This window comes from Loxodonta africana, chromosome 13 (assembly GCF_030014295.1).
Source record: "Loxodonta africana isolate mLoxAfr1 chromosome 13, mLoxAfr1.hap2, whole genome shotgun sequence".
In the NCBI taxonomy this organism is placed as follows: domain Eukaryota; kingdom Metazoa; phylum Chordata; class Mammalia; order Proboscidea; family Elephantidae; genus Loxodonta; species Loxodonta africana.
This window is the reverse complement of record NC_087354.1, coordinates 63,200,115-63,221,708: the sequence shown is the minus strand read 5'-3', so window position 1 is coordinate 63,221,708 and position 21,594 is coordinate 63,200,115. Positions and strand designations below refer to the sequence as shown.

General features: G+C 36.7%; 1 protein-coding gene across 13 annotated transcripts in view; it reads left to right on the top strand.

Moving 5' to 3' along the window:
• Positions 1-21,594, top strand: part of INPP4B (inositol polyphosphate-4-phosphatase type II B) — a 971,994-nt gene that overhangs the window by 780,520 nt on the left and 169,880 nt on the right. For all 13 annotated transcript variants that reach the window (XR_010317444.1, XM_064267536.1, XM_064267532.1 and 10 more), the window contains one exon: positions 6,301-6,409. Coding sequence is in view for 12 of the 13 variants with exons in the window: in XM_064267536.1 (XP_064123606.1) it covers positions 6,301-6,409 (109 nt within the window). In the remaining variant the exon portion in view is untranslated. The remainder of the gene's footprint in view (positions 1-6,300; positions 6,410-21,594) is intronic.

Sequence of the window (21,594 nt, the reverse complement as noted above, 5' to 3'; positions counted from 1 at the left end):
TTCTCTAATGGCTAGTGATCGTGAGCATTTCCTCATGTGTCTGTTAGCCTCCTGAAGGTCTTTGGTGAAGAGGCTGTCCATATCCTTTGCCCATTTTTTAATTGGATTATTTGTCTTTTTATTGTAGAGGTGCTGAATTTTACTATAGATTTTAGAGATTAGAACTTTGTCGGGTATGTCATAGCCAAAGTTTGCTTTTCCCTGTCCATAGATTCTCTTTTTATTCTTTTGGTGAAGTCTTTTGATGAGCATATGCATTTAATTTTTAGGAGGCCCCATTATCTAGCTTAACTTCCGATGTTTGTGTATTGTTAATTACGGTTCGTGTGCTGTTAATGCCATATGTTAGGGCCCCTAGTGTTGACCTTAGGTTTTTTCCCATGATCTTTATAGTTTTGGGTTTTATATTTAGGTCGTTGATCCATTTTGAAATAGTTTTTCTGTATGGTGTGAGGTGTGGGTTGGGTCCTGTTTTATTTTTTTACAGATGGACGTCTAGTTTTACCAGCACCATTTATTAAAAAGGCTGTCTTTTCTCCATTTAATGGACTTTGGGACTTTGTCAAAGGTCAGATAGCCATAGGTAGATGGGTTTTCATCTAGGTCTTCAATTCTGTTCCACTGGTCAATGTGCCTGTTGTACCAAGGCCAGGCTCTTTTGGTGATTAGTTTTTCCATCTTGTTAAAGAATGCTATTGGTGTTTGGATCAGGCTTGCGTTGTATCTGCAGGTTGCTTTGGGTGGAATTGATATTTTCACAATGTTGAGTCTACCTATCTATGAACATAGCATGTTCTTCCACTTTTGCAGGTCTCTTTTGGTTTCTTGCATTAGTGTTTTGTAGTTTTCTGTGTATAGGTCTTTTGCATCCCTGGTTAGACTTATTCCGAAGTATTATATTTTTTTAGGGGCTATTAGAAATTGTACTACTTTCCTGATTTCATTTTCATAGTTCTCTTCATTGGTCATATAAGCATCCAACTGATTTTTGTATGTTTACCTTGTATCCTGCTATTCTGCTGAATCTTTGTATTAGTTCCGGTAGCTTTCTTGTGGGGTCCTTGGGTTTCTCTATGTATAGTATCATATCATCTGTGAATAGGGATAGTTGATTTCTTCCTTACCAATATAGATACCCTTTATTTTTTTTTCTTGCCTTATTGCTGTAGCTAGGACTTCCAGCACAATGTTAAATAGGAGTAGTGATAAAGGGATCTTTGCCTTCTTCTTGTTCTGAAGTGGAATGTTTTCAGCCTCTCTCCATTGAGAATGATGTTGGCTGTTGCCCTTCATTATGTTGAGGAACTTCACTTCTATTCCTAATGCATTGAGAGTTTTTGTCAGGAATGGATGTTGGACATTATCGAATGCCTATTCAGCATTGATTGACATGATCATGTGATTCGTTTTGTTGATTGATTTTCTAATGTTCAACCATTCTTGCATACCTGGTATGAATCCCACTTGGTCATGATGTATTATTTTTTTGATATGCTGTTGAATTCTATTAGCTAATTTTTTTTTAACTTTTTAATTTTTATTGTGCTTTAAGTGAAAGTTTACAAATCAAGTCAGTCTCTCACACAAAAACTAATAGACACCTTGCTACATACTCCCAATTGCTCTCCGCCTAATGAAACAGCCCATTCCCTCCCTCCACTCTCTTTTCGTGTCCATTTTGCCAGCTTCTAACCCCCTCTACCCTCTCGTCTCCTCTACAGGGAGGAGATGCCAACATAGTCTCAAGTGTCCACCTGATCCAAGAAGCTCACTCCTCACCAGCATCGCTCTCCAACCCATTGTCCAATCCAATCCCTGTCTGAAGAGTTGGCTTCAGGAATGGTTCCTGTCCTGTGCTAACAGGAGGTCAGGGGGCCATGACCACCAGGGTCCTTCTAGTCTCAGTCAGACCATTAAGCCTGGTCTTTTTACAAGAATTTAAGGTCTGCATCCCACTGCTCTCCTGCTCCCTCAGGGGTTCTCTATTGTGTTCACCTGTTAGAGCAGTCATCCACTGTAGCCGAGCACCATCTAGCTCTTCTGGTTTCAGGCTTATGTACTCTCTGGTTTATGTGGCCCTTTCTGTCTTTTGGGCTCGTAATTGCCTTATGTCCTTGGTGTTCTTCATTCTCCTTTGATCCAGGTGGGCTGAGACTCATTGGTGCATCTTAGATGGCTGCTTGCTAGGGTTTAAGACCCCAGATGCCTCTCTCCAAGGTGAGGTGCAGAATGTTTTCTTAATAGATTTTATTATGCCAATTGACTTAGATGTCCCCTGAAACCATGGTCCCCAAACCCCTGCCCCTGCTACGCTGGCCTTCGAAGCGTTCAGTTTACTCAGGAAACTGCTTTTGGTTTAGTCCAGTTGTGCTGACCTCGCCTGTATTGTGTGTTGTCTTTCCCGTCACCTAAAGTAGTTCTTATCTACTGTCCAATTAGTGAATACCACTCTCCTATCTGCCCTGCTTCCCCCCTCTTGTAACCATCAAAGAATATTTTTTTCTCTGTTTAAACTATTTCTTGAGTTCTTATAATATATTTTTTTTTATAATAATGGTCTTATACAATATTTGTCCTTTTGCAACTGACTAATCTCACTCAGCATAATGCCTTCCAGATGCCTCCATGTTATGAAATGTTTCACAGATTCATCACTGTTCTATATTGATGCATAGTATTCCATTGTATGAATATGCCATAATTTATCCATTCATCCATTGATGGGCACCTGGGTTGCTTCCATCTTTTTGCTATTGTAAACAGTGCTGTAGTGAACATGGGTGTGCATATATGTTTGTATAAAGGCTCTTATTTTTCTAGGATATATTCCAAGGAGTGGAATTGCTGGGCCGTATGGTAGTTGTAGTTCTAGCTTTTTAAGGAAGTGCCAAATCGATTTCCAAAGTGGTTGTACCATTTTACATTCCCACCAGCAGTGTATTAGTGTTCCAATCTCTCCACAGCCTCTCCACCAGTTATTATTTTGTGTTTTGGGGATTAATGCTAACCTTGTTGCGGTGAGATGAAATATCATTGTGGTTTTGATTTGCATTTCTCTAATGGCTAATGATCATGAGCATTTTCTCACGTATCTGTTAGCTACGTGAATGTCTTCTTTAGTGAAGTGCCTGTTCATATCTTTTGCCCCTTTTTTAACTGGGTTATTTGTCTTTTCGTAGTTGAGTTTTTGCAGTATCATGTAGATTTTAGAGATCAGGTACTGATCGGAAATGTCATAGTTAAAAACTTTTTCCCAGTCTGTAGGTAATCTTTTTACTCTTTTGGTGAAGTCTTTGGATGAGCATAGGTGTTTGATTTTTAGAAGCTCCCAGTTATATGGTTTTTCTTCTGCATTGTTAATAATGTTTTGTATACCGTTTATGCCATGTATTAGGGCTCCTAACATTGTCCCTATTTTTTTCTTCCATGATCTTTATCATTTTAGTTTTTATATTTAGGTCTTTGATCCATTTTGAGCTCATTTTTGTGCATGGAATGAGGTATGGGTCTTGTTTCATTTTTTTGCAAATGGTCATCTAGTTATGCCAGCACCATTTATTCAAAAGACTGTCTTTTCCCCATTTAACTCTTTTGGGTCCTTTGTCAAATATCAACTGCTCTGATCTTTTTTATTTCCTTTTTTCTGGTGGCTGTGGGCTTCTTTTGCTGTTCTTTTTCTATTCTATTCTAAAAGGAGAAATCCATAACTTTGGAAATTAAACAGTTCATTCATGATTTGAATTTCTTTACTATAGATGGATTTAAGGAATATAAACTCCTGCATTTAGCTTGAAAATAAATAGTCAGCTCTTTATTGTGAGGAGGGAAGACTAGTCAAGCAACTTGCTCCTCTTCCTTTCCATAGTGCTTCAGAGCTTCTTGCTTCCTTCATAAAACCAAACCCATTGCTGTCAAGTCAGTTCCAACTCATAGCAACCCTATGGGACAGAGTAGAGCTGCCCCATAGGGTTTCCAGGGAGCAGCTGGTGGATTTGAACTGCCAACCTTTTGATTAGCTGCTGAGCCCTTAACCACTGTACCACCAGGGCTTCTGGTTCCTTCAGATCATAAGAATTCCTATGAGCACTAAGGGGGTATGAATAAAGAGAAAGTTTCTGTACCTAGAAAGTATCTTTGGAGTAGGCCAACATTACAGACAAATTGAAAGAACAGACTTTCGCTCCTCATTTTCATGAGGCCCTTGTAAGACTCTAAAAGAGGCCCTGTCAACACATTTGTGGTCAAATGTTTTTGCAAATTTTGCATAAGTTACTTTACCCTCCGTCTGGTAAGTCTGCTGTCTCTTTCCACTCAGATTTTCTCTCCCTCATTTTTCCTCTTTTGTTGGGTGATGTTGAAGAGGCCACGGGCTTCTTTGTATCCAGTGGAGAGGCTACAGAACTGCAGGCATATTTTTGGAAGTGAAGTTAGATATGTATTTAGTTTGCACTTAGTGGAACATGTGTATATGGTTTTTAGTCACGTTTAGCAGAAAGTCAACATATTGCATTCCAGTGCCATGGTGATTTTCCTTTTGCATTTATTTTAAATTAGTATAGAAACCAATTCTATTCAGAAGACTAAGCCTCAGTGTTACCTTCCTTTCAGACTGAAAAGTCTGATTTTATGACAAGTCCATCTTTCTTTGTTTCATCATTGTAAATGCTTCTTATAGGGAAAATATTAATCATACATAATATTTAGTGATTTCTTACCACTTTTAACTGCTTCTGACACCATTTTGTAATAGAAGACACTGAGACATAGAGAAATTAAATAAGTTTCCCAGTGCCTTACAGAGCTGAAATGAGAAACTTGGGTTCCAGTCAGTAACTTAAGCCACAAGGAAATATTGGCTCTCCATCTCTGACTGTGAAGTGAAAGGACCTTGCGTATAAGATCATTATTTTCAAGATAATAAACAAAGCAGTTAACTTTCTCACCGGATAAACAAAGGTGGACTAGAAGTCAGTGTTTTTAACTTTTGAGTAGTGTCATAACCCTTAGAGTAAAGGCAGAAAGCTATGACTCCTTTCTATGAAGTAAAAAACAGATCACTTACACAGTTCACATACGTCCGTGGACACCTGGAAACCATTTTCTTGGCTTCAGTAAAATTTCTTGTACTAGGAAATCTTTGCATTTCTTACAAATCTAATGTTCTTCTATTTTAAGAAAAGCTGACCTACTTTATTAATGATGTTTTCAAAGGGCAGGGAATTATAACTATAGCAATCCATTCAGTGATTGCTCTATATACGCCTTATTGATGGGTTGATTTGGGTCATGACCTGTTTCCCGTAACTGTGCATTCTCTTTGTGCTGAGGACAGTTTTGATTTAAAAAGAAGTTTTTCAGGTACAGCTGAATTGAACATCCTAAAGAAAAATATGGCATTTAACTGATGCTAATGAAATAATTTGTTTTCCCAGTAAATGAGATCTGAAAAAACAACCAATGTGTCAATACCAAAATCAATTTGAAAAGGATCTACTATGAAATTAGGTTTCTCAAATAAAATATAGCTTAACAAGAGGGCAGTCACCTCACCTTCCTTGTTATGGGGATACTTTGCATCAGAATGTAGAAATGATGGCATATTTGAATCCATAAAATTAATAGGTATCAAACTTTGTGGCTTTCAAGATCAAAGGATTGAGTTTCAATTTAAATGTATGGATTGTTTTATTATAAAAACAAAGTATCTCACTAGAAAATAGATCGAGACATTTTGCATATTTTTTCTATATTACATAAGGAAATCGTAAAAGCATGCACTTAAAATTGTGTTAGATTTTGTATACACAAGCAGGAAACTACTCTGTATCAATTTAAAAAATAATAAGCTTATGCTATTCTTCTTTCAGTTGAAATGCATCAATATTTTGGCTATTTTCTCTGTAAATTTTAGTTGAAAGATTGTTCATTATTGTTGAATTTTAATATGATTGCAAATTAGATGATGTAAAGCTCAATAAAGTAAAATACACAAAAGACCAATTAACATGCTATCTCAGTGAGTATACAGAAGAATGACAGAACATACTGTTCTACACAGTAGCATATAATTAAGATGCAGTCATAAATCAGAAACATTATAACTTGTTTAGGTGCGCAGGTGGCTTTTAGAAAGAATGAATAGCTTCTCTTGCCCCCTTGAGATGCAAGTTCGTAGTGATTCCTGCAAAATTAAACAGAATAATTTCTCAAACCTCCCACAGCATGGATGCTTCAGAGCAAACAGCATGCCTGGGGTATATGTTTGTGAAGTGTTCATTTCCTTGTCCATTCCTTTGCCAGATGCTCTCTACGACGTCATCACTGTGGGAGCCCCAGCTGCCCATTTTCAGGGATTTAAGAACGGCGGTCTTCGGAAACTACTCCATAGATTTGAAACGGAAAGAAGAAAGTAAGTAATGAAGGGAGGAAAACACACACTGCATTAATGATATTACCTTCCGTTTGGGGAAAGCCTGTATTCAAGGTTAAGATAAAAAAGCTTGGTCCATCTCATTGAATAGTTCTTGATATCTTATACCCATTCAATAACTTAAAGTTGAATTTTCTGGAACTATTTGAGCAGAGATTAAATTAGAATAAATGAAATGCCTGAGTATGTTGCTGATAGAGTACTACTGTGCTGCCAGAACATTTTCTGGAAGTCATGCTACTAAGAAAGAGGTGATATTCTAGTATCAATCGTTGTTCACTCAATGGATGGTGTTCAGACAGATTTAGATGAAAACATAGTCTAACTGTTGAGCCAAAGATACTTAACAGAGAGCATGGGTCCTAACATATGTCTCTGACTCTACTAGTAATTTCCCCTGGGGCCTGAGACAAGATACTTAACTTCCCCATCATTTGATTGTGCCACTTGAAGAAGAGACATCAACATAAAACTCTATCAGTTAGGTAATGAGATTAAATGAGACAACTTTCTATTCCTTAGCGAAAAGGCATAGCACAAAAACCAAAGTGTCATAGTTGTTATTTATAACTCTATTATATGTTTTTTTTTTCCATTTTGATTTTTAGCTTCTTTTAGACACTGTTTCACAAACTTTTTGCATCAGTAGTTTAGCCCCTTTCACACACCCCACCCTGTTGATCTTATGTTATAATGTGCTCTGGCTATGACCACACTCATGTAAACCATAAATAGCATTGTCAAAAGGTAAAGGATAATTTACTTTTCAACTTGTTACTGTTCTTGGATTAACAAGCCAAATTTTGAAAGTTAGGGAAAATATTCTTTAGTCATTGTCAGTTTAATAATAGTATTAGGAAACTGGTCTGAGTGGTAAAACCCGAACTTTTTTTTTTTTTTTTTCTTCTAAGTTTTATCACATTTGCTATTCGGTGCCCAGATGTTCAGAAAGAAAGCATTTAAAGTAAGTTAGAATTGAGTAACTGACATACTATTATATGAATATATAAAACCAAAAGCCAAACTTGTTGTAGTCAAGTTGATTTTGACTCTGGCAACTCCAGGTGTTGCAGAATAGAACTATGCTCCATAGGGTTTTCAAGGCTGGGACCTTTTGGAAGCAGATCCACAGGCCTTTCTTCCAAGGCTATGCTGGGTGTGTTAGAACTGCCAACCTTTCTGTTAGTAGTTAAGTGCTTAACCATTTGGGCTACCCAGAGACCCTATAAATATATAATCTAACCATATACAAATACATATATACATACACACACACATACACATATACATACATGTACACATATATATACATACACACACGTATATATATATATGAAGCCCTGGTGGTGCAGTGGTTAAGTAGTTGGCTACTAACCAAAAAGTAGGTGGTTTGAATCCATGAGTGGTTCTGTGGGAGAAATGACCTGGTGATCCATTCCCATAAAGATTACAGCCTAGGAAACCCTATGAGTCAGTTCAACTCTGTCATATAGGGTCACTATGAGTTGGAATCAACTCGACTCCACACAAGAATATCACCACAATCTTGATACAGAACTTCCATAGCCATGAAGAAACTCCTTCATGTAACCCCTTAATAGTCATACCCTTCACCTCAGACTTAACCCCTGCAACCACTGCTCTGTTCTCTACCATTATGATTTTGTTTTTTGGAAAATGTCATATAAATGAATCATACAGTAAAGAACCATTTGAGACTGGCTTTCTTTTCACTAAGCATAATGCCCTTGAGATTCATCCAAGTTGAGTGTATTAATAGTTCTTTTCCTTTTTATTGCTAAGTAGTATTCTATAGTATGGATGTAGCACAGTTTGTCTATCCAGTAGCCAATTAAAAGGACATGTCAGTTGTTTCTAAGGAGCTTAGGTGGCACAGTGGTTAAAGCAATCAACTGCTAACTGAAAGGTCAGTGGTTTGAAACCACTAGTGACTCTGCGAGAGAAAGATATGGCAATCTACTTCTGTAGAGATTTACAGCCTTGGAAGCCCTATGGGGTTGCTGTGAGTTGGAACTGACTCAGTGACAGGGGTATCAGTTGTTTCTAATTTTGGGCTGTTGCAAATAAAGTTGTTATAATCATTTGTCTACAGATTTTCATATGACTATAAATCTTCATTTTTCTAGAGTAAATATTCAAGACTGCAGTTGCTAGGTTGTATGATAAATGTTTATTTTTATTACAGACAGAGTGGTTGAATCATTTTACATTCCCACGAGCAATGCATGGGAAATGTACTTGCTGTACATACTCATCAGCACTTGGTATTATACGTATTTTTTATTTTATTTATTTAAAAAAAAATTTTAGCTGTTCCTTTTTTTATGAGTCAGAATCGACTCAACGGCAAAGGGTTTGTTAACAGAGTTGTAGTAGTATTTCATCATAGCTTTAGTTTGCGCTTCCCTCATGGCTAATGACGTTAATCCTCTTTTCATATGGTTATTTGCTATCTGTATACCCTCTGATAAAATGTCTGTTCATGTCTTTTGCCCATTTCTAATTTATCGTTTGTTTTTTAATGTTGAATCTTGAGGGTTGTTTATATATTCTAGCTTTGAGTCCATTGTCAGAAAGGTGATTTATAATTATGTTCAAGGTTGGTTCAACATTTGAAAACAATGAAATCCACCATTTAAACAGGCTAAAGAAGTAATTGTTCATTCCTAGCATATAGAAGCACTGTTGATTTTGAAGTGCTCATCTTTATCCTGTGCTCATCATTTACTAATTCTAGGATAATCGTAGAATTAGGGGGATTTTCTATGTAGGTAATGATCCATATGCAAATAGGTACAATGTTATTATTTTGTTTTTTTCTATATGTATGCTGTTTACTTTCTTTTCTAATCTTGTTATGCTAACTAAAAACTTCCAGCACTATGTCAAGTTGGAGTAGTAAAGCAACATTTTTTGCTTGGTTCCCCATTTTAGGATGAAAGCATTATTATTATTATTATTTCACCCATAATTATGATGTTAGCTCTAGGGTTTTTTTGTTTTTTTTGTAGATGCTTTTTAGCGGATTGGCTATAGTTTTCTTTTTTGGTACTGTCTCTGTCTGGCTTTTATATAAGGGTAATGCTTATAAAATGAGTTGGGAAGTATCTTCTCTTTATTTTTTGGAAAAGATTTTTGTAGAATTGATATTATTTCTTCTATAATAATGTTTAAGTGTTTCATAGAATTTGTCAGTTAAAATATCTGGGCCTGGAGATTTCTTTTTCAGAAGGTTTTTAATCCTGAATTCAATATATTTAAGTCATTCAGATTACAGATTACTGTTTAATTTTGGTTGAATTTTTGATAGTTTGTGAAAGAATTTTTGCTTAGTTGCTAAGTGTGTGGTTTTTGAGGAAATAATTCACTCAATCTAAATATCAAATCTCTATGTTCAGAATGGAGCCACGTTGGCGGAGTGGTTAAGAGCTCCACTGCTAACCAAAAGATCAGTGGTTTGAATCCACCAGCCACTCCTTGGAAATGCTATGGAGCAGTTCTACTCTGTCCTGTAGGGTCACCGTGAATTGGAATCGACTTGACAGCAATGGGAAATGGATATATTCATAGCATTCTGTTATTATCCTTTTAATATTTGTGAGGTTTTGATAGTTACAGCTCCTGTCTTTCCTAATATTGCTGATTTTGTTTTGTTCTGTTTTGGTTTCATTTTTTGCTTGTTAGAGCTTTATCAATTTTATTGGTCTTAAAAAAAAACAACTTTTAGTTTAATTTTCTTTTTTTCCTTCAATTTTATTAAATTCTGCTTTTATCTTTATTATTACTTTCCTTCAGATGGTTTTGGCTTTGTTTTGTTCTCTTTTTTTCTAGTTTCTGGGTTAAGGGCTTAGATTATTGATTTGAAACGTTTCTTATTTTTTAATGTAAGTATTTAACACTATAAATTTCCTCTAAGCACTGCTTTAACCATATCCCACAGATTTTTATATATATTTTTTAGTTAAATACAGTTTTTTATTTTCCTTGATACTGCATCTTTAACCATGAATTATTTAAGAGTGTGCTGTTTAATTTCCAAGTCCTTGGAGATTTTCCTGTTATCTTTCTGTTATTGACTATAGCTTGATTCCGTCACGGTCAGACAACATACTTTCTGAATTATTCGTAATTTATTATGATTCACACTGTTGAATGCCTTTGCATAGTCAATAAAACACAGGTAAACATCTTTCTGGTATTCTCTCCTTTCACCCAAGATCCATCTGACATTAGCAATGATATCCCTCATTCCCTGTCCTTTTTTTAATCTGGCTTGAACTTCTGGCAGTTCCCTGTCAATGTACTACTCGAACTGCCTTTGAATGATCTTCAGCAAAATTTTACTTGCGTGTGATATTGAAGATACTGTTCAATAATTTCCGCCTTCTGTTAGATCACCTTTCTTTGGGATGGGCACAAATTTGGATTTCTTCCAGTCAGTTGGCCGGGTATGGTCTTCCAAATTTCTTGGCATAGATGAGTGAGCACCTCCAGTGCTGCATCCTTTTGTTAAAATATCTCAACTGATATTCCATCAATTCCTGGAGCCTTGTTTTTTGCCATTCCCTTCAGTGCAGCTTGGACTTCTTCCTTCAGTACCATTGGTTCTTGATCACATGCTACCTCCTGAAATGGTTGAACATCAACCAATTCCTTTTGGTACAGTGACTCTGTATTCTTTCCATCTTCTTTTGATGCTTTCTGTGTTGCTCAATATTTTTCCTGCAGAGCCCTTCCATATTGCAACTCAAGGCTTGAATTTTTTCTTCAGTTCTTTCAGCTTGAGACATGCTGAGCATTTTCTTCCCTTTTGTTTTTCTAACTCCAAGTCATTGCACATTTCATTATAATACTTTACTTTGTCTTCTTGAGCCAACTTTTGAAATCTTCTGTTCAGCTCTTTTACTTCATCATTACTTCCTCTCGCTTTAGCTACTCTACGTTCAAGAGCAAGTTTCAGTCTCTTCTGACATCCACTTTGGTCTTTTCTATCTTTTTAATGACCTTTTGCTTTCTTCATGTATAATGTCCTTGATGTCATTCCACGACTTGTCTGGTCTTCAGTCCATAGTGTTCGGTATGTCAAATCTATTCTTCAGATGTTCTCTAAATTCAGGTAGGACATACTCAAGGTCATATCTTGGCTCTCGTGGATTTCCCCCAGGTTTCTTCAGCTTCAGCTTGACTTGTATACAAGCAGTTGATGGTCTGTTCCACAGATGGCCCTTGGCATTATTCCGAGTGATTATACTGAGCTTCTCCATCCTATCTTTTCACATACGTAGTTGATTGGATTCCTGTGTATTCCATGTGGCAAGGTCCATGTGTATCATCACGTTTTATGTTGTTGAAAAAAGGTATTTACAATGAAGATGTAGTTGGTCTTGCAAAACTCTATCATGCAATCTCAGGTGTCATTTCTATCACTAAGGCCATGATTTTTAACTACTGATCCTTCTCTGTTTCCAACTTTTGCATTGCAATCACCAGTAATTATCAGTACATCTTGATTGCATGTTTGATCAATTTTATACTGCAGAAATTGGTAAGAATCTTCAATTTCCTCATCTTTGGCATTAGTAGTTGGTGTGCAAATTTGAATAATAGTCATATTAACTGATGTTCCTTGTAGTTGTATGGATTTTATCCTATCACTGACAGCATTGTACTTCAAGATAGATCTTGAAATGTTCCTTTTGATGATGTCATTTAGTCAATTTGCCATTTCCAGCATAGTAGTAGAACATATTATTTTCCAATTTGAAATGGCCAATACCAGTCCATTTCAGCACACTATTGCCTAGGATATCAATTTTATGTGTTCCATTTCATTTTTGATGACTTCCAATTTTCCTAGATTCATACCTCCTACATTCCACGTTCGGATTATTAATGGGTGTTTTCAGCTGTTTCTTTTTATTTTGAGTTGTGCCATCTTCAGAAATGAAGGTCCCATAAGGTAAGCTTTACTCCATCCACATCATTAAGGTGGACTCTACTTTGAGGAGACAGCGTTTCCCCAGTCATGTTTTGAGTTCCTTTCAACCTGAGGAGCTCATCTTCCAGCACTATACCAGACAACCTTCTGCTACTATTCATAAGGTTTTCATTGACCAGCTTTTTTGGGAGCAGACCACCAGGTCCTTCTTAGTCTGTCTTAGTCTGAAAGCTCTGCTGAAACCTGTCCACCATGGGTGATCCTGCTGATTTTTGACATACTAGTGGCATATCTTCCAACATCACAGCAACACACAAGCCACCACAGTACGGCAAATTGACAGACCTGTGGGGATTACTGCAATAGGGTGATAGAAATCAGTTCCAGCCACAGACCCCATGGGGGGAGGGATATCATCTCTTTATTGAAGCTTGGTGAAGAATTAGAGACACATTTCTGCCCACAGGCTGTATTGATGAGTGGTCTCTTTTCCTTATTGCAAGAAGGGATGGAAATCATTGTTCTACCCATTGACTCACTACCACCTTTGCAGACAGGACGCAACTTATTTTTATGACATTTACACCAAGAACATGCAGGTACGGTAGAAAGATTTTAATTTGGGGACTAACCCTTTCCCAGTCCTTTGTCTCGAGGATGCACGTTTTTCTTGGGAGCTATCTTTTGTTTGCCCCTGTTGTTTTTTCCGTGCTGTAGACTTTTCTAGCACCCAAGTCAGAACACATAGGAGGTAAGAAAAAAAAAAAAAATCCCACTCTCTTGTCATTCCTCATATCATTTCTCATGAGTCCTGAGGCCCCTAGCCGATCTTCCTTCTTTTCTCCACCTTTCAGAGTCTTCTGATAGATAATTTATATATCTTGCTGAAAACTTTTTTTATGACTAGCGGGAGTGGCAAAATAGATGGTGTTTACTCAATCTTGTCTAGAACTGAAAGTCTCTACTTGGAGATTTGGACTTTATTTTTTCAATCAAATTCTAAGTTCATAAAACAATTAGAATAATCAAGACCGTCTACAGGGTGCACACATTCTAGCTGAGCAAATAAAACATGAATAGGTGAAACATGGAGCTAGCTTTATAATTTTATAAAATATCACTATTTGCCACTGGCAAAGACAGATGTTGACTTGTGTGGTTAAACCTTGAAAAATATTTTTTAAGTTTTTAAATATCTTCATGAGTTGCTGAATTCTTCACTCTTCTTCACTTTTCACTGGGATGTTTATATATATATATAAACACACACACATATACACTGCTCGCTGATCAAGTTTAAAAGAAAAGGAAGACAAAATTGTGTCCAATTCTTGTAAACACTGATAGCTTTAGGTTTTTCATATATGTTATATATCCCATTGCTTTAGTGACGGAAAAACAATGAGCATTCTGAAATAGTTTTTAAAACTTGGTATGGATTGTAAAAGAATTCTCCATCAAGCAGTGGCATGGAATATATATGTCTTGCTGAGCCAATGCATAGGTGAGCATGGTATCGACCTATCTATTCCAACAGCTAACCTGAGCAAAGACCTAATACCTAAAGAGATATCACACATGCAAATAATTTTTTGCAGACTTTTAAAGCAATAAATATTGTATTTGTCTATCAAAGGTAACACAGAAAAGTAAATCTAATTATATGAAATGAGCAACTTAGACCTTAGGTTACAGCAAACATTTACGTTTGGCAATGAAGAAAATCACATTCAGTGAAGCAATTTTTCTTTCTTCTTTTGATACTCCATGAAAAATGTAGCCTATTCTCTTAGGCAAGGTTTTTAGGGAACTGCCACAGCCTTTGTACTGTATCACCTTCATTTGTTTTCTTCTCAGCTAGGCCAATAAAATATTGTCGTCAAAGAACACATATAATTTATGTGTCTGTTCCTTAGTGATCTATGTTCTGATGAATACATTGACCACATAATGAAAAGGGTTTTAGAATAAGAAAGCTAACAGTATTCATATAATGTAATTCAGATCACGTAGAAACTTTTATGGCATATTTTTGAAAGCTACAAGATAATTAATTTGAGAGATTGATCTTTTTAAAGCACAAATATCTGAGTGCATTACTCCTTTGCCCCGAAACCTTCAAGGAATCCATGCTCACCTGTTGGCCTTTCAAAGCTGCCATGACTTCACCCCAGCAACTTTCTACCTTCTACCTTTCTACCTTGGCTCTCTCTCCTGCACTTGCTCCTCATCTGTTCTACAGACTGTTTTCTGAAAATGTGCCTCACACTTCACCTCTTCACCTTTCCTCGATCTGTCCCTTTTCATGAAACAATTATCCTGTCCTCCCCGTCTCCTTGCTATTTTATACTTTTTGTCAAAACCGTATACATAAGCCTATTCAAAATTCTACAATAGCCCACCCTAAGATTCTGCCTTCTCTATGAGACCTTCCTGAATTCTCGAGTTGATTTGACTCTTCTAATATTTTATTTTGACTTGCTTTGTATCCTTACTGTATTGGGTGTGTTTTTTTGTCTGATACTTTCAAAACAAACTATGATCTCCTTGAGCAAAAGATGGTGTTCTTTTCAATGCAGGGTCTTCTGGAGTGTCCCCACCATATTCCATAAGTCTAACAGTCACCTGGATTCCTGTGTGAATCAGAAGTAGTCTCTGACTTAAAAGTGCTGAAAACATTAATGAAAGAGAAGCTCTTGCAAATAATCAGAATGCAATTAGATCAAAATTTTGTAAAGCAGGGATTCTGAGCCTTGGCTGCACATTAGAATCAATTTTCAAGCTTAAAAATAATAATAATAATCTACGCCAGCATATCACCCCAGACAAATTAGGTCAAAGTCTCTGGGAAAGGGTTGCCAAGTGATGGTAAGTTTTAAATTCTCCCCAGGTGAGTCTAATGCATAGCCAGGGTTGAGAAACACTGATAGAGATGTAAGTGAAAATTACTGTGAGGAGGCAGATGAAAGGTGTGAGGAATTAAAATAGACATAGCTACAGAGATGAGTTAGACTTGAAAAATGTAGAGAACCACAGTTGGTATGTGTCAGGAGGAAACAAAATCTACCAAAAGGAATATTTGTTGAAGAAAAGTTTTACAACTCATTTACAATAAATTTTTGTTTAAAAAAATCCCAAATTTGTCTCATTAGGCAGTTGCAAGATGGAACCAAATACAAGAGTAAAGCTGTAAGAATTTTGCACCTAAGTGATATTCAAACAAATAAAATAGAGCATATTGTAGAGATTTTCATGCTGTGCACATCAGATTTTTCTAGAAAAACATATACATAAAACGTATATAAAAGGCCAAATCAGAATGGTTTTAACCTATGTGTTCACTTGTAACATCAAATATTTACTTATTCTTAGTGTCAGTAATTTAACTAGACACTATTTGAAAACTTGTCAGTCTCTTCCAAATACGAACTGATTCTTTACTTTTCAGAATTTTTTAAAAGAAAAGGAACAAAATTACTACTACAACAAATATTTTGCCTACATTTCTACTTTTGTCAGGCACCACAGATTCAACCAGGACTTTGACTTGAGTAAGATCATGGCCTGACAGCATAACCCTTTTATTAAGATAGGAAGGCACCTTATGAAAATCAAGAGCTTTTGTAAAGAAAAAAAAGTCAATGAGGTAGTGTTAAGTCTACTCTTAAGCATAATGACTCTGTCTTAGTTATCTAGTGCTGCTATAATAGAAACACCACAAGTGGGTAGTTTTAATTAACAGAAGTTTATTTTCTCATTGTTCATTTTCTCACAGTTTCTTGTTGTTGTTGTTGTCAGGTGCCATCAAGTTGGTTCCAACTCATACCAACCCTGTGTACAACACAATGAAATACTGCCAGGTTCTGTGCCATCCTTACAGTGATTGTTATGCTTGAGCCCATTGTTGCAACTACTGTGTCAATCTATCTCTTTGGGGGTCTTCCTTTTATTCACTGACCCTCTACTTTGACAAGCATGATGTCCTTCTCCAAGGACTGATCATTCCAGGTAACATGTCCAAAGTATGTGAGATAAAGTCTTGCCATCCTAACTTCTAAGGAGCATTCTTGCTGTACTTCTTCCATGACAGATTTTTTCCTTCTTTTGGCAGTCCATGGTATGTATATTCAATATTCTTCACCAACACCATAATTCAAAGGCATCGATTCTTCTTCAGTCTTCCTTATTCATTGTCCAGTTTTCGCATGCCTGTGAGGCGATTGAAAATACCATGGCTTGGGTCAGGCGCACCTTAGTCTTCAGGGTGACATCTTTGCTTTTTAACACTTTAAAGAGGTCTTTTGCAGCAGATTTGCTCGATGCAATACATCGTTTGATTTCTTGACTGCTGCCTCCATGGGTATTGATTATGGATCCCAATAAAATGGAATCTTGACAACTTCAATCTTGTCTCCATTTATCATGATGTTGCTTATTGGTCCAGTTGTGAGAATTTTTGTTTTCTTTATGTTGAAGTATAATCCATATTGAAGACAGCAGTCTTTGACCTTAATCAGTAAGTGCTTCAAGCCCTCTTCACTTTCAGCAAGCAAAGTTGTGTCATCTGCATAACATAAGTTGTTAATGAGTCTTCCTCCAATTCTGATGCCCTGTTATTCTTCATCTAGTTCAGCTTCTTGGATTTTTTGCTCAGCATACAGATTGAATAAGTCTGGTGAAAGAATACAACTCTGAGGCACACCTTTCCTGACTTTAAACCACGCAGTATCCTCTTGTTCTTTTTGAATGACTGCCTCTTGGTCTATGTACAGGTTCCTCATGAGCACAATTAAGTGTTCTAGATTTCCCATTCTTTGCAGTATTATCTATAATTTGTTATGAATCACACAGTTGAACTCATTTACATAGTCACTAAAACGCAGGTAAACATCTTTCTAGTATTCTAAGCTTTTAGCCAGGATCCATCCAACGTCAGCAATGATATCCCTGGTTCCACATTCTCTGCTTAATCTGGCTTGAATTTCTGGCAGTTTCTTGTTGATGTACTGCTGCAGCTCCTTTTGAATGATATTCAGCAAAATTTTACTTGCATGTATTGAACAATATTAATAATATTGTTCAGTAATTTTGCATTCTGTTGGGTCACCTTTCTTTGGAATGGGCAGTTGGCCAGGTAGCAGCCCTCCAAATGTCTTGGCATGGATGAGTGAGCCCTTCCAGTGCTGTATCCATTTGTTGAAACATCTCAATTGGCAGTCCTTTAATTTCTGGAGCCTTGTTTTTCGCCAATGCCTTCAGTGTTGATTGTACCTCACAATACAATCCAGTGTCACAGTTTAGGAAGCTAGAAGTCTGAATTCATGGTGCTGGTTCTAGGGGAAGGCTTTCTGTCTCTGTTGGCTCTGGAGGAAGGTCCTTGTGTCTTCTGAGCTTCTGCTCCTGGGCAATCTTCGTGTGGCTTGGCATCTCTCTTCCCCCATCTCTGCTTCTTTCTCTTATCTGTTTAATCTTTTTTATATTTCAAAAGAGATTGACTTAAGACACACTCTACTAATCCTGTGTTCATTAACATAACAAAGACAACCCATTTCCTAATAGGCTTATAATCACAGGCATAGAGGTTAGGATTTATAATATGCATTTTGGGGGGACACAATTCAATCCATAACAGACTTCTTATGACCTGCCTATTCATTTGGCACAAACTGAGGGTTCCCTGCAAGTGGTCCTAATGTCAAATGTTTGCCCTGTGTCCCCCTCACCTGCTCCCTGTGCCCGTAATCAACATTTGCTACTCAACAATTTCAACCTGAAGAGAAAGATTAGTAGAAAAAGTCCTGAGGAAAATGAACAAAATTTTTTTTCTGACAGGAATATTGTAGACTGTAATTGAGAATATCACTAGAATTTGCAGGAAGTTTCTAAAGGAAAGAAAAATAAATAACACAAAGAGTGAAACAAACCAGTCTTCGTTTCAATGAGATCAATGGTTATATAGTCACATGGCAAAAACTCTGGGCCTGAGATAATTTTCCTTGTAAAAAGAAATACAAGTAGATATTTTCTCATTCTTTCTTATAAATAGGAGGCTTCTTTGGACCAAAGGGGAAAAAAATGCTTCAGGAAAAGACGTAGGAAGGAAGCTGGCTCCAGCCTACAATATAACAGTCATCCAGTAAGCCAGAAATGGCAGAACTGAATGTAAAACCTCCTATGGCCACCTTTGAAATTTATTTTTCCGATAAAATTACTAAGCCTAGTTTATTTGTAGGGAGACATAACATAAATTAATGTTTTTAGTTAGTGATGTAAAGCTGTCAAAGAAAGATCATCAGGGAGTTTTCCAACTTTTCCCTTTTCATGTCTTCTCCACTAACATGCACTAACTCACTAAGTAGTTATAAAATTATTATCATAATTACTGGAGCACTGGACTTGAGACAGCATCTCTGTGGTCAACCCAAATATGTCTCGTGAGGTTCATACAGGTATTTCCAGCCATCTAGCAGACACCTCTACTTTCATGGTATCTTCCAAACACCTCAAGGTTAACATATAAAATCATCTCTCACTCTTTTGCTCCCTCAAACTTTCACCTTTAGGGTTGTTTTTGTTTGTTTGTTTGTGTTAATAGAAGGCACAATCATCCTCCTAACCGTTCAACTTAGAAATGTGGAAATCGTGACTTTTGTTCCTCCCTAGTTTCTACTTTTTTTAGTTTCTACTTAATAAAAAAAATCCATTCTTTTTCTTATTTCTCTGGAGTGTGTTCATTTCAATGATGAATTAGGTGTTAGGATAATCCTAATCCATACAGCTAACATCTTTTAAGTGCTCAGACCACTTAATCATTCCCCCCATCCTACTCCCTTCAAGGCTGGCTGTCATTCAGCCCAATTCCTTTATTTTAGGGGACGTAAAAATTTTTTTTTTTAATATTCATAGAAGGAGTATTTGATCCTGTGATTTCCTAATTTTAAAACTTCTTAGCCATCTTTTGCCTGGAAGATAAAGTTCAAGGTGTGTAATATATTTATGTGTATTCTGGCCTTGCTTTCTTCACCAACTTTCTCCCTCACCACTTACACCATCATTTCTCTCCTGCACATTACCCTCCATAGTGAACCAAAGTTAACTTCCTCAGTTACAACTACGGATCTTAGCTTAAAATTCAACTGAACTTGGAAGTTCTCTATGCCTCCTCAGCTAGGTTTCAAGCTTTAAGCCTCCAATGTACATATTTCCCTAATTTGTCTTCCCCTCTGGATGGTATGGACTCCAAGGGCATGGACTTTATCTTCCTGGTTTACTGCAGTGTCCCCAGGAACTAACTTGATAAGTGATAGCTGAGGAAGTGAATAAATGAAGTGAAAGGATTTCCTGCCATAAACCAAAAAACCAAACCTGCTGTCTCTGAGTAGAACTGCCCCATAGGATTTCCAAGGAGTACCTGGTGGATTCAAACTGCTGACCTTTTGGTTGGCAGCCAGTCGTACTCTTAACCACTGTGCCACAAGCATTTTCCAACCAAACCAGTTGCCGTCAAGTTGACTCTCCTGGTGACCTCATATATGTCAGAGTAGAACTGTGCTCCATAAGGTTTTCAGTAGATGTTTTTCAGAATTAGATTGCCAGGCCTTTCTTCCAAGGTGTCTCAGGGTAGACTCAAATCTCCAACCTTTGGTTTAGCAGCTGGATGCACTAACCATTGCACCATCTCAGGCCTCCCATTACAGTACTAAAAAATCATTGCCATCGAGTCGAATCCAACTCATAATAATCCTATAGGACAAAGTAGAACTGCCCCATAGGGTTTCTAAGGAGAGCTGGTGGATTCAAACTGCTGACCTTTTGGTTAGTTGCCGAGCTCTTAACCACTTCGCCACCAGGGCTCTAATTAGAGTACAGGAAAGAACAAATTGATCTGGCTGGAGAGATAAACATGACTAAATTCAGTAGCAGGAGGATAGGTAATGTTTCCTTATGAAGGTGTCTTGAAGACTTGAAAAACAGCTATTTGTTAGGAATTATGTTAGCGTTTGCTTTGCTTGCCCCTCTCTAAGAAAGAAAAATTTTCTTCCTTTTATGTGTCCTGACAGGAGAAAGGTGACCGTTTATTTTTTAAAATAACCAAGTTAAAATATGATTCAGTATTATTAATGCAATGATGAATGACTTTAACATCTAAAAGATGGTGACATTCTTCCAATAACCTACCCAAAGCTTGTGAGCAAATTATGACCTGAAGCGTAGACAAGAAGTACTGTGTATAGTGTGACAGTTCAGAATTTTTTAAATTGGGTTCTTCTTTTTATGGAAAATGGTTTTATTGTAAATGAAAATAAGTTTGCTAAAAGATCCCAATATTGATTTAAAAAAAAAAAAAGTTGTGGATTCCAACCAATATTGATAGTTATAATAAATTTGGTTGAGTGAGTGGTGTCTGAAAATGACAAGACACATGAGAAGTCTTGATTGTGGTCATTTCAAATTATGGGATTTCAGACAGTCACTGAACTGCTCAGCCTTCAGTTTCTATATTCACACTATACCACCACTACCACCCATTGCCCTCGAGTCAATTCCGACTGATAGTGACCCTACAGGACAGAGTAGAACTGGCTGATAGAGTTCCCAAGGAGTGCCTGGTGGATTCAAACTGCCGACCTCTTGGTCAGCAGCCGTAGCACTTAACCACTACACCACCAGGGTGTCCATTCACACTATACATGTGGCTGATTTATCCTGATTTTCTAGATAGTTGGAAAGAGTGGTTAAAATCTTCTCAAGAAGATAATTTGCAAAATTTGACTCTACAATTTAAAGTTTCCATTTCACACAACTATTAAGATATGATTCCTGATATACAAAACAGAAGAAAAAGATAAATCAACAGGAAATTAGACTTAAAAGATTTTTTTAATTCTAAATTTAATAAGTTACAGATTGATATCTCTTTTCTGCTTACCTAGAAGCAATGTGAAAAAATAATACTGTTTGAAGACCTATTTTTCATTAACCAAGAGTGCTGTTTTTCTTCAACTATAAACTAAAAATATATTTTAAACCCTAATACAGTTATATCATCACAACTGGTTTACATTTAATCAAAGAAAATATGTTTGTTCTCTGGTTAATTACTAAGTGATTGCTGGAATTTTTTCAAATTCTCTACCAGCCTAAACACTTAATATCCATCAATCCAAAAGCATTAGGTAGCAGAAAAGAAATTCACCTACAAAAA